The sequence below is a fragment of the Lactuca sativa genome, chromosome 9 (genome assembly GCF_002870075.4).
Source record: "Lactuca sativa cultivar Salinas chromosome 9, Lsat_Salinas_v11, whole genome shotgun sequence".
NCBI classification, from domain to species: domain Eukaryota; kingdom Viridiplantae; phylum Streptophyta; class Magnoliopsida; order Asterales; family Asteraceae; genus Lactuca; species Lactuca sativa.
In genome coordinates this window covers 81,576,714-81,588,793 of record NC_056631.2, presented here as the reverse complement: position 1 = coordinate 81,588,793, position 12,080 = coordinate 81,576,714, and the positions used below count along the sequence as shown (strand labels likewise).

The following is a 12,080-nucleotide window of genomic DNA, read 5'->3' as shown; positions in this document are numbered from 1 at the left end:
TTAATTATTCAGTCGATTGCAACTGTTCCAATAACGTCAGGGAGCATGAAATTTCAGTTTATGATTTGAATTGTATTTGCTTTTAGTCTCTTATTTGAATTGTTTTAGCTTGAATTCAGATTGGCTACTTTTTAATTTAGGAAATTGAATAAAAAGAAAAAGGCATGATTGTTTTTTAGTTGTACTCAAGGCAAGTATCAATTAAACAAGGCTAAATTCACCTAAACCCCAACCTCAACAGTTCATTTAAAAGAAACTCACGTTTTTGTCTCCTGTAATGAAGCTAAGCAAAGGAAGCAAGAAGGTCATTCATCATATTTTATGTAGTCTATGGCATCAATGAAAGTCGCAAACAGGTACCCTATTATCTAACTTTTTTGTTTAGGTTTTGTGGCTTCTAGAGATAAGATTGTATGTAATATGGTTAGTAAGTGTTGAGGATCATTTACAGTTATACAACTACCCGTTGTAGGCCCATGAAAGTGAGAAAAAATGTAACCTGTAATTGGGATTTTAAGTATCCCATTGAATTCTTTTGTAAAGGTACTATTTTTTTAATTATTTTTTAAACATATGAAAAACTAAATCTTGAATCTTTTTATAAAAAATACAAGGGTTTTTTCTTGTTTCTTTGTTTAGACATAGACAAATACATGTTGTCTAAGCAAATTCATGGATCTTGTACATAATGTTGAAAATGTTTCACTTATTACCATGCCACATGCATCAACAATTGGATATCACATGGAGTTGATTTTTTTTTTTCTTTTCAAAAACAATAAATCCTCCCTCATTAAAAATGAAAAAAAAAACCGATTACAAAGATGTGATTTTATTATCAGAGTTGCATTCTCTTAAAAAATAACAAAAAGCGGATTACAATAATAGTGTCCTAACGTGTTTATTACACGTACCCTCTTGGGATTTTCTTTGGTACTTGGTGTTTTATGGCTCCAAATCATATATGGTTTTAATAAAACAGACACCAAGAAAGGTACTTTTTGCTTAAAACAACCGGAATGGTTCAATATTAATTTCTTCTGTAAGAATACAACCCGAAATTTAAAATGAGACGGAACTATTTTCCGTAGTCATATGTAGGGTGAACCATAAGGCAGACAACAAGATAGTTCAATTGACTACATTTTCACTTTTAACCTACGGTTTATCCATATATTAATCATTAATGAACGTATTGTTTTGAATTTGTGTTGGTTAGAAGTGAGAGGGGTTAATTGTCCAACGAATTGCAAGACCATGCTATCACTCTTTAAATACAGTACAACGGTTAAGTGTCCTCGAAGTAATAATGATTAATATATCATTTTTCTTCAACAAAATTTTATTGTTTTAGCTTTATTAACTCACCAGCTACCTTGTTTCTAATAGAAGTTTTTTTTTCTACATTTAGAGAAAGATTATGTCATTTAGAGGCAGACTTTTTGCATGTTTTTGAAAATTACCATTTTTTTTATGATTTTATCTATAACTTTTCTAAGGGGTGTTTGGATTAGCTTATTAGCTTATTGCTTATTAGCTTATTTGTGGTGGGAATAAGCAATAAGCAATAAGCATGAGGAGATATGCTTATTAAAATTAGCTTATTTAGCTTAATAAGCTAGATTTTATCCAAACACTCAAAGTTAGCTTATTGTGGGAATAAGCAATAAACACCTCTTTTTTTACTATCCAAACACCCCCTAAACCTTTGGGATCTAATGATCTCTTTCTTTATTATTTATTTATTATCTTTTGTAAATTGTGGTTACTTGGATATGGTCTCTTCGCAATTCGAAACATCATGCAAAGAGAACTGGTTACAGTTTTGGAATTTTCCGACTTATTAAGGGTATTGGAGTATCGTGATGAACAAGTGAGAAAGAATGTGGTTAATTTAAGGGAAGCACAATGCGAGAAGTCCTATGAAATTATGATGTAAGGACCAAAATTTTAAAAGGTCATTTTTCAAACCAAAAGCAATTCTTTTTTTTCGGCTAGGTTTGGAACCAAATTTGAAGCTATCTTATTATTAATATTTAAAACTAGAGTGGGTGTTTGGGAGAATTTGTAATATGACTTATTAGCTTGTTAACTTTTCAAAAAATCAATAAGTTAAAAAGATTTTTGGCAAACACTAAAACAAATGTTTTTTTCAAAAAGTCATGAATTTCTGTCTTTTTTCTCTTCAAAAACTCAATAGGCATTTTGAGAAGCAATCCCAAATACGCCCTAATGAAGAAATTTTTTGGTTTTGATCGGTAACAAGCTTCAGCTACTTAACAAGTTTCAACTACTTGCATATCTCAACGAGAATCAAGTTCTTTTGTATTTGACGGAAATGAGGTAGCTTTCAAACAAATAATTCGGGACATTTGAGGTTTAAATTCGTATCAAAGTAACTGAAAAGATCCAAAATTAAAAAGATGACTATTCACAAGCTTATCGCAGCATATGTAAACATTTTAAGCTCAAAAGTGGTCTTAAAATTAAAATACAAGGATCAAAACGACCTTTATATTCATTTAGTGGTAAGCTATAAAAAATAAGGGGACAAAAAATCGATGAAGCTATATATTGAGATAATTCTTATTTGGCTTCTTTGATGTCGACCTTTTGATGACGTAGAAGAGAAGGACATCTATGTCCCGTATGCAAACATTCATCATCAATTTGTCTTCTTAGAATCATCATCTATTTTGGTAATTTCTTAGATATCCTTAATTTTTTTTGCCACTAGGAACTTATGAGTTAGTCATTTACACTTATTGCAACCATTTTTTAGCCGTGCCCCTTAGCCAAATCTTAGATCTCCAGGTAGAATAGGCAAAATTCTAGAATCAATAATAGGAGGATGTATTATAGGATCGGCTGGAATTTCATCATAAAGAATGGAACTGAACATGGGTACATCAACTCTCGCAACACATTGTTCAATTACCTAATCATATAACATACGAAGAATCTTAGATAAATTGCTGACATTTTCTTTCTTACATTTATGTTTATCAAACGTAACTTCTAAATCAATTCTCTCACGGCCCTCATCAGTTTCCTACTATTTTTTTTTTCAGCGAATTTTATAAAAAGCTGCGATTTTTTATAAAAAAATTTCAAAAAAAAGTTTTGTGATCTCTAAGTATTTTTTTTATGCATTTTTATGATTTTTAGTGTTTTTTTAGGGTTTTTTTTTGTTTTCCATAGAACCTATATATATATATATATATATATATATATATATATATATATATATATATATATATATATATATATATATATATATATAATAAAGATGTAAAATTAACTCGTTGAAAATAAAAAGGTATAGAATTGAATACAAGCTACAAACAAAAAGGCTAAAATGTATATTTTAATAAATGTATATAGGTATCAAAGATGAATACTATAAAATAGAAATTTAATTAATTAATAAGCTAAAAAAGAAAAATAAATGAAGAAATTCGGTCATGTCATGTGGTATACTTTAGTTACCAACGTGGCTTTGACTTTGTCACATGTGGTATACTAAAATGTCGCTTAAAAATAAGTAAAATAACTGACACGTGGGTTGTTTTTCTGCCCAAAAAGTTATTATTGCAATAGAAGATTAGATGGTTTTAATACTTAGAAGCATATAGTACAACACACGTATTAATTTTTTAATTAAGGTTTCTCACGTGTTCATCTGGAAATGACTACATAAATCCACTAGAAAGTCCACTCCTCCATAATCCATAGCTTCAGATTAAGGAACTTAAATATAGTAAGATTAAGATTTGCAAATCATCGCAACTGGCTATGGATTACAAGACAGTTGTTGTATTAGCAATTGTGTTTCTATCGACGGTATCATCAGCTCGAATGGTGCCATTGCCGGTCAGTGTTTTCGAAAGTTCAAAGTACGGATTGCTTCAGCTCAATAATGGTTTGGCTCAGACTCCTCAGATGGGGTAATTTATTCGATATTTGTAGTGATTTTGACAGTGTTTTTGTACTTTAAATTCGATTTTGATTTTTGGAGCTGATTTCATTTCATAAATGAATGCATTGAGCAGATGGAATAGCAGGAATTTCTTTGCCTGCAACATAAACGAGACTCTAATTAAGGAAACAGGTTGATTTTGTTTTCCATTTTGTGAGGGGACTTGTGATTTTGATTTTTTTGGGAATTAGATTTGAGTTCATTTGAAGTAATTGATTCAATTTCTTAATCTATTTGGCAGCTGATGCACTTATCTCGTCTGGCTTGGCTGATTTGGGCTATAATTATGTCATCATTGGTACTCCTTCAAGTGTTCTTACTTATTTTATTAATGGTCTATATCTTAGGGTTAGTTCCATAAAAGATCTTTTTTATTTTTTTATTTTTTTATTTTTTTACGAAAAGACCCAACTTTTACCTGTTACTTGTTATTTTAGACCTTAGCAAGTCACCAAAAGGTAAATTAGATATTTTTGTTTCATAAAAGACCCTATATTTTATAGTTTTTTTTTTCTCTTCATTTTAGACCTAAAATATATATATTTTTTTCAAAATAAACTCAACTTTAAAATTGGTTATAATCTTCAAATCCAAATATATAAGGTACTTCTTGACTACATCGAAAAAGAAAATATACGTGTATAAACTAAAAAATGTTATGTAATCTATTATATTTTGAGCGAATATAACCTAGAAGAATTGCAAAATTTTATTTTTGTCTAAAAGATATAATTAAACTTTATCTTGGATATATATTATATCATTAAACTTGATATATTGTTTATAAAAAATGTTATATTACCGCTAATAAAAATTTTGATGTTAATTTGATATTTTCTGATAACATGGATAATACATGACTATGGAGAATTTTTTAGCATAATAACAATTTTTTTTTTTATTTGTAGAGAAAAAAACATACCATATAACTTAGCAAACTGTATACAAAATAAATTTTTTTAGTTTGTCTATTATAGTTAGACAAAATTATAAAAATGGTCCATGTGGTTTGCCAAAAGTAACAAAGTAAGTTCATGCTAATCTTTTTTGATGCAAATGGCCCATGCGGTTTGCAAAACTTGCATAGATGACCCTTTTTACTAACATCGTTATTATCTGCCGTTAGAGACTGAATCTATAAGGGCATTTTCGTCTTTTCAAGTGTAAAAGGACTGAATTTGTGACATATAGTAAATCACAGGGACCATTTTTGAAATTTCTTTTAAAAAAACAATAAATTGCTAAGGGGAGGGCTCAAACTCATGAGCTCCACCCTTAAATTACCAAAGCCTTAACTAATTGAGCTGAATGCTCTCTTAGCTTATTCTTTCTTAAAACTAATTTATATAATAACAAAATTGTTAAAACATAAATAATAAATAAATTATAAAAACCTTCTTTTACATATATATATTTTTTAAATAAAACAAACTGTATTTTAGTCGTACTATAAAAAAATAGTTTTTTACAAACAAATTGTATGTATTTTTATGTATTTATTTTATGTAAAATATATATTTTTTGTCTTTAAAATATACGTTTTCGTATAAAAAATACGTTTTTGTAAAACATGTTTTTTTTATGTCTTTGAAATAGTAATAATTAACACTACTCGTGACATAAAAAATATATAAATTCTTTTGGGTCGCTAGTTCTAAAACCTTTTTTCGGTAATATGTATTAAAAACAACTTAACAACAATTTTGTTATGTATTTAAACAATTTATACGATTTTTTTATGTCAAGAGTAGTCTTAATAAATAATAATTGTTATTTCAAAAAGATATATTACTATGTCTTTCCATCTTCATGTTAACCATACGATTTAGAAGTTGCGATTAAGATGAAATACGTATTTTAAATAAGATATATAACCAATAGGTTTTTTATGTTTTTTTAAATACATATAAATGAATGCGTATATATCTTATTTAAAATATGTATGGTTCTAAATCGTATTTCAAAAAACATAAAAAACCGTATAAATTGTTTAGATACATATAACCGGATACGTATATATCTTATCTAAAATACGTATTGTTCTAAATCGTATTTAAAAAATAATAAAAAACCGTATAAATTGTTTACATACATATAACCAAATACATATATATCTTATTTAAAATACATATGGTTCTAAATCATATTTAAAAAACATAAAAATATGTATAAATTGTTTAGATACATATAACCGAATATACATATATATATATATATATATATATATATATATATATATATATATATATATATATCTTATTTAAAATATATATGGTTCTAAATCGTATTTAATAAAACATAAAAAACCGTATAAATTGTTTAGATATATAACAAACCTATTCGGTTAAAATACATATAACCGAATATGTATATAAAAAAACCTTGTAAAAATCTATTTTTTAAAGACATAAAAAACCGTATAAACATGTTTTACAAAAACGTATTTGTTATACGAAAACGTAGTTTTTAAAGACAAAAAAATATATATTTTACGTAAAATAAATACATAAAAATACATACAGTTTGTTTGTAAAAAACTACTTTTTTATAGTACGACTAAAATACAGTTTTTATTTATAAAAAAATTATGTAAAAAAAATGTTTTTTATAATTTATTTATTGTTTATGTTTTAACGATATTGTTAATATATAAATTAGTTTTAGGAAATAATAAACCAATAGAGTATTTAGCTCAATTGGTTAAGGCTTTGGTAATTTAATGGTGGAGGTCATGACTTCGAGACCTCCCTTTAGCAATTTAATTTTGTTTTCAAATAAATTTCAAAAATGATCCCTGTGGTTTACTAAATGTCACGAATTCAGTCCCTTTATATTTGAAAAGACGAAAATGCCCTTACAGATTCAGTCCCTAACGGCAGAATAGTAAAAATGGTCCATTTGGTTTACTAAATTTCACGAATTCAGTCTTTTTATACTTGAAAAGACGAAAATACCCTTACAAATTCAGTCCCTAACGGCAGAATAGTAACAGCGTTAGTAAAAAGGGTCATCTTTTCAAGTTTTGCAAACCACATGGGCCATTCGCATAAAAAAATTAGCACGGATTGACTTTAATTTTGGAAAACCACAAGGACCATTTTTGTAATTTTTAGTCTTATACTTATTTCGTGTGTTTGGACATCTCTCTCTCTCTCGCGCGCGCGCTTTTCTATATTATTTTTTTAGTCGAATTTTTTAATTAATTTTTTTAGAACAGTTAATAAACGCATTCACTATCATACTCCTAAACCAAAGCCATAGAATATTTTGTAGCATTAGCCCATTATTGAATAATATGTTATAATTATATCAAATACAACCATAAAAATATTAATCCTAAACGTTCGTAATAGTTTTGTTTAGATATATCAGATTCAAGTTTAAGATATTTTTAAAAAATGTTAACATCACGTATAAATACATAAAACTATATTATGAGAATGAAACTATTTGAGCATAAGTTGAAAATCCAAATAACAAAAATGATGCCGCACACTTAAATATCAAAATACATGTTGTTTGTATATTGTAGTTATTTAAGTATAATCATAATAATTACCAAAATAAAATTTAAGATTTCATTTTAATTAAAAAAAGCTTGAAGGTGTTTGGTACTCAATTGGTTATTGAATTTATGATCTTAAAATTATATAAAATCTCTTTTGTGCTGTTAGGAAATTTGACTTCACATGTCTATGTATTCAACTCATAGCTTTTGGTAATTGTTTTATGTAATTGAAATCGAAAAACCAATTAAACCAATTATATAAAAAAATGATTTGGAGCTAGAAACTGTAAATTTTCCCAAATATAGACAAAACATTTTGTTATTATTTATATTACACTCGTGAAAAAAAAAATTTACTATACAACTTCATTGTATATGTAATGATTTAAAAAAATGTTTCATGCATAAATCAATACGACGCCAGAAGATGTAAAAGTTAAATCGTTGTCTATTATTTAAACTAAAAGAATATAAATATGTTTTTTATGCCTTGACGAAATTAAGCTACACGAACTTGGTGTAGTGAAGAAATAGCTTTTACAACTACTCTTTATTTTTTTTTGTATAAATATACGTGGAAAAAGAATTGTCCAATCATAAATAAATGTAGACATATTGATTACACTCTTTAAATCGATGTCTATGTTTAAAGACAAAATTGCAAGAATGATCCCTGTGGTTAGGTCGAAATTGTCACTTTGAGCCAAACAAGTTTGGACTAGCATTAATGATCCAAAGGTTTTCATTTTCTTGCCACTTTAGTCCAATTTCTTTTGAATTTTTATAAAATGACTACTTTGCCCTTTATATTTTTATTTTCTATTTTTTATAATTACAATAACTAAAAACAAAAGAAAAAAGAAAAATCTATTTGTATTATCACCCCATCCCCTCTCTTTCTCTTTCCCATTAAGAAAATTGAAACACCACCAGATTCTGGTGGCTTTGCTGGTGACCGAGGTTTCTGGCAACGAGAGGATTCCTCGCCGGAGATGTTTTTTGGCAGCAAACCAGAAGGGTCCGTCATTTTCATCGGAGCACCACCATCCTCCTGCCACCTGTTGTCCGGTGCAACACCTTCGCTTCAGACCTGGAAAGATGACGAAGATCTGGTCGAACTTGTCACCTCCTTTACCGTCTTGGATCAACACATCGTCGTCAACAAACACCGGTGATTGTCGATGTTGTTTATTTCGCATCCGCCGCCGCCACCACATGTAAGACACCCTAGCTCCAAAATTCGCGTTTTTAGAAATGCTAGCTTCACCTTCTTCTCTCTTCATCTATATCCTTCTATAACGATGGTATGAGCTATGAGATTCATAAACCCTAGCGTCGACGCTCCAATCGGCCGCTTAGGGTTTCCCTACTTCGTTATATCGTTTGTCTTGGTTTAGATTTGACGGTGCTAGAGTTAGGGTTCCTAAACAATGGTGGAGGTTTTTTGATCGGAAAATCGAGGGTTTTCTGATCAGAAAATTGGGGGTTTTCAGATCGTAAAATTCGGGGTCTTCATATTCAAAAATCAGAGTGTTTAGATCAGAAAATCGGGGGTGTCCATGAGGTGGTGGTGGTGTTGAACTGTGGCGGTGGTGGTTGACGGTATGGCGATAGTGATGATGACGTTGGCGGTTCCGGCAAGATGATATAGTCGCCGACAGTGGTTCATCACGAGAAAGAGAGGGAGTTCATCAGGAGGGAGAGTGAGGTGTTACCAGTGATGGTGGCGTTTACCGGAAAATCGAGGGTGGTGGTGGTGGTAACCAGTGGTGCTGCTAGGGGTTATCGGTGGAGGCGATGTTGATTAGTGCTGGGCAATAGAAGGGGAAAGAGAGATGTATTTAATTTTTTATTTTTCTTTTAATTATAAAACTGTTTAAATAAATAAAAAACATTCAAAAAGTAAAAACCAAGGGCAAAATTGTCATAATGAAAAAATTTATAGTAAATTGGACTAAAGTGGCAAGAAAATAAAAACCTTTGGACCATTAATGCTAGTCCAAACCTATTTGGCCCAAAGTGGCAATTTCGACCTAACCACAAGGACCATTCTTGCAATTTTGTCATGTTTAAACTAAAAGGATATAATCACGTTTTTATACAACTAGTCTTGAAATAAAAAACAATTTTGGTCTAAATTGGAAATAAATACAAAATATAAGGTCTTTTATGAAATTAAAATACTTAATATCTGTTAGCTCTAAAATAATTGAATCTTTTTTGAAAAAGAAATTTTTTTTAGGTCTAAAAGAAAATAAAAATCAAAATATAGGTCTTTTTATGGAAATAACCCTATATCTTATCCCTAAACACAGATGATTGTTGGGAAGCACTTACACGGGACGCAAAGGTAAGTCGAAATTCCTTTCCGCTCTTCTCTCTTTCTCGTAGATTTAATTTGCATCAATGAAGGCATCTTCCATGGTTTCAGTAGAGAAAACCATCCTTAAACCTTCAATAGAAAATTCTTCATCCTACCTCAGAACTACGATTTAATCATAGCAAATTTAACCTAAATAACAACGTAATGGCTTGTTCCACAGGGTCAATTAGTTCCTGACCCAAAAACATTTCCATCTGGGATTAAAGCTCTTGCTGATTACGTACATGGGAAGGGTCTCAAGCTTGGTATCTATTCTTCAGCAGGGTACAATAAAATCCATCTATTCTTATAATTATCCCACCAACTGTTCGATAAAATGATTCTATTGAATGTTCTAGTGTTTTCACCTGTCAAGTACGACCTGCTTCACTTTTCCATGAGAATGATGATGCAGCAACTTGGGCTTCCTGGGTAAGACCCAAAAACCCTAATTCTTTCATGTTCATCACTCAAAATTCATGCTTCCTTCCATCTTATTTAGGGTGTAGACTACTTGAAGTATGACAACTGCTTCAATCTTGGCATCAAACCAATTGATAGATATCCACCAATGAGAGATGCTCTGAACTCAACTGGAAGGACAATCTTTTATTCCCTTGGTGAATGGTAACAACTAAAAACTCATTTCTGTAATCTTGAATCTTCTCAACATATTTCAAGAACCTCTTAAACTCTTTCAGGGGTGAAGATGATCCTGCTCAATGGGGAGGAAATGTTGGAAACAGTTGGAGAACAACAGATGACATCGCTGATACATGGGAAAGGTTTCCATGGTTTACTTAACTTAACTTAACTTAACTATGGTTGAGTTTATATTAAACATTTATCTTTAATTTTTGTCTTCCAGTATGACTAGTATTGCTGATTTAAATGACAAATGGGCAGCTTATGCAGGACCTGGTGGATGGAATGGTAAGTAATTAATTAATTAGAAAAATTCATGCTCTCTCAACTGGTCAAACATGGTCAAACAGTAATAAAATTATTTTGTATTTTTTTTATAGATCCTGATGTGTTAGAAGTTGGTAATGGAGGCATGAGTTACTTGGAATACAGATCACATTTTAGCATATGGGCTTTGATGAAGGTGTTTTTTTTTACTTTCATTTTGATTTAATTTAATGGAAAAATCTCATGCAAAAAAAATAAAAAATGCAGGCTCCACTTCTTATAGGTTGTGATGTCAGAAACATGGATGAATACACATTAGAAATTTTAAGCAATAAAGAGGTCATTGCTGTAAACCAAGGTAATCTTTTTTTGTTTGTGTATCAAAAGGTTGTTCCTTTTCTTGAAAAAAAAAATATTTATTTATTATTTTTTTTTTTTTTGAATTGCAGATCCAATTGGAATGCAGGGAAGAAGAATCAATACTTCAGAAAATACAGATTGTCTTCAAGTTTGGGTTGGACCTTTATCTGGAATCCGTTTTTCTGTTGTTCTTTGGAACCGATATACAGAACCTGAAACGATTGAAGTCTCATGGGAGGATCTTGGACTTGATTCCAAAATCAGTTTTTCCATACGAGACTTATGGAAGGTAAGGGCATTTACGTCTTTTTACACACTCCACAATATTAATATCTTGCTTCACCTTTTTGGGATTTTTCTCGTCAAGAAAAATATTTATAATATTTTGTCCTACCGACATCGGTGAATAGGACACAGGACAGTGTCAGTTCAAACGCAGTACAACCTGCTCTGTTCTGACTGTTGACTGACTGTTTGTATTTGATTTGCAGCATGAAGATGTAGTAGCGGATGCGGTTGGATCATTTGGTGTGCAGGTGGATGCTCATAGTTGTGAGATGTTTATTTTCACTCCAAATTAGTCTCATTTTAAAGTATGATTTTTTTTTTTTAAAATCTTTTCATTTTGTGTAATGTGGGATTGTTCATAAGATGGGATGTTTTGTAGTTCTTGATTCTTGTTATGTTATTGTGTTTATGGAATAAATAAATGTTCTCACTTATGTGATAAATAAATAAAAATAAAACTTTCATAAGTTATTGGACTTGATACTTTTGGCAACTTGATGCCAAGCTATTAGATTTTTACAATTTTGGTAGACGACTTTTTGAGTTTTACAACAATGATCATCGTCAAAGAATACTTTGGTTATTAAATAATTAGACCAGCGAAAATAAATTAACATATACTAGTTAACTAAACATGTATAGATAAATTCCAAGGAACAAAAAAAAAAAAA

At 29.9% G+C, this 12,080-nt stretch overlaps 1 protein-coding gene across 1 annotated transcript; it reads left to right on the top strand.

Annotated features, from left to right (window-relative positions):
• The first annotated feature begins 3,683 nt into the window (after window positions 1-3,683).
• LOC111885384 (alpha-galactosidase 3) lies at window positions 3,684-11,876 on the top strand. Its single transcript, XM_023881650.3, has 13 exons — window positions 3,684-3,947; window positions 4,053-4,111; window positions 4,221-4,277; window positions 9,803-9,837; window positions 10,031-10,134; window positions 10,209-10,281; window positions 10,352-10,476; window positions 10,551-10,634; window positions 10,718-10,782; window positions 10,875-10,957; window positions 11,029-11,119; window positions 11,211-11,410; window positions 11,613-11,876. Exons 1-13 carry the CDS (start codon window positions 3,796-3,798, stop codon window positions 11,700-11,702), a joined length of 1,218 nt encoding a protein of 405 aa, XP_023737418.1. The 5' UTR covers window positions 3,684-3,795; the 3' UTR covers window positions 11,703-11,876.
• Window positions 11,877-12,080: the final 204 nt, after the last annotated feature.

What these genes read in the sequence shown, in the direction of transcription:
- LOC111885384 (XM_023881650.3), top strand. Translation starts at nt 3,796, where the DNA reads ATGGATTACAAGACAGTTGTTGTATTAGCAATTGTGTTTCTATCGACG. An exon ending in ATCGCTGATACATGGGAAAG is followed by an intron (nt 10,635 to 10,717) that starts GTTTCCATGGTT and finishes TTTGTCTTCCAG; the next exon opens with TATGACTAGTATTGCTGATT. An exon ending in CCATACGAGACTTATGGAAG is followed by an intron (nt 11,411 to 11,612) that starts GTAAGGGCATTT and finishes TTTGATTTGCAG; the next exon opens with CATGAAGATGTAGTAGCGGA.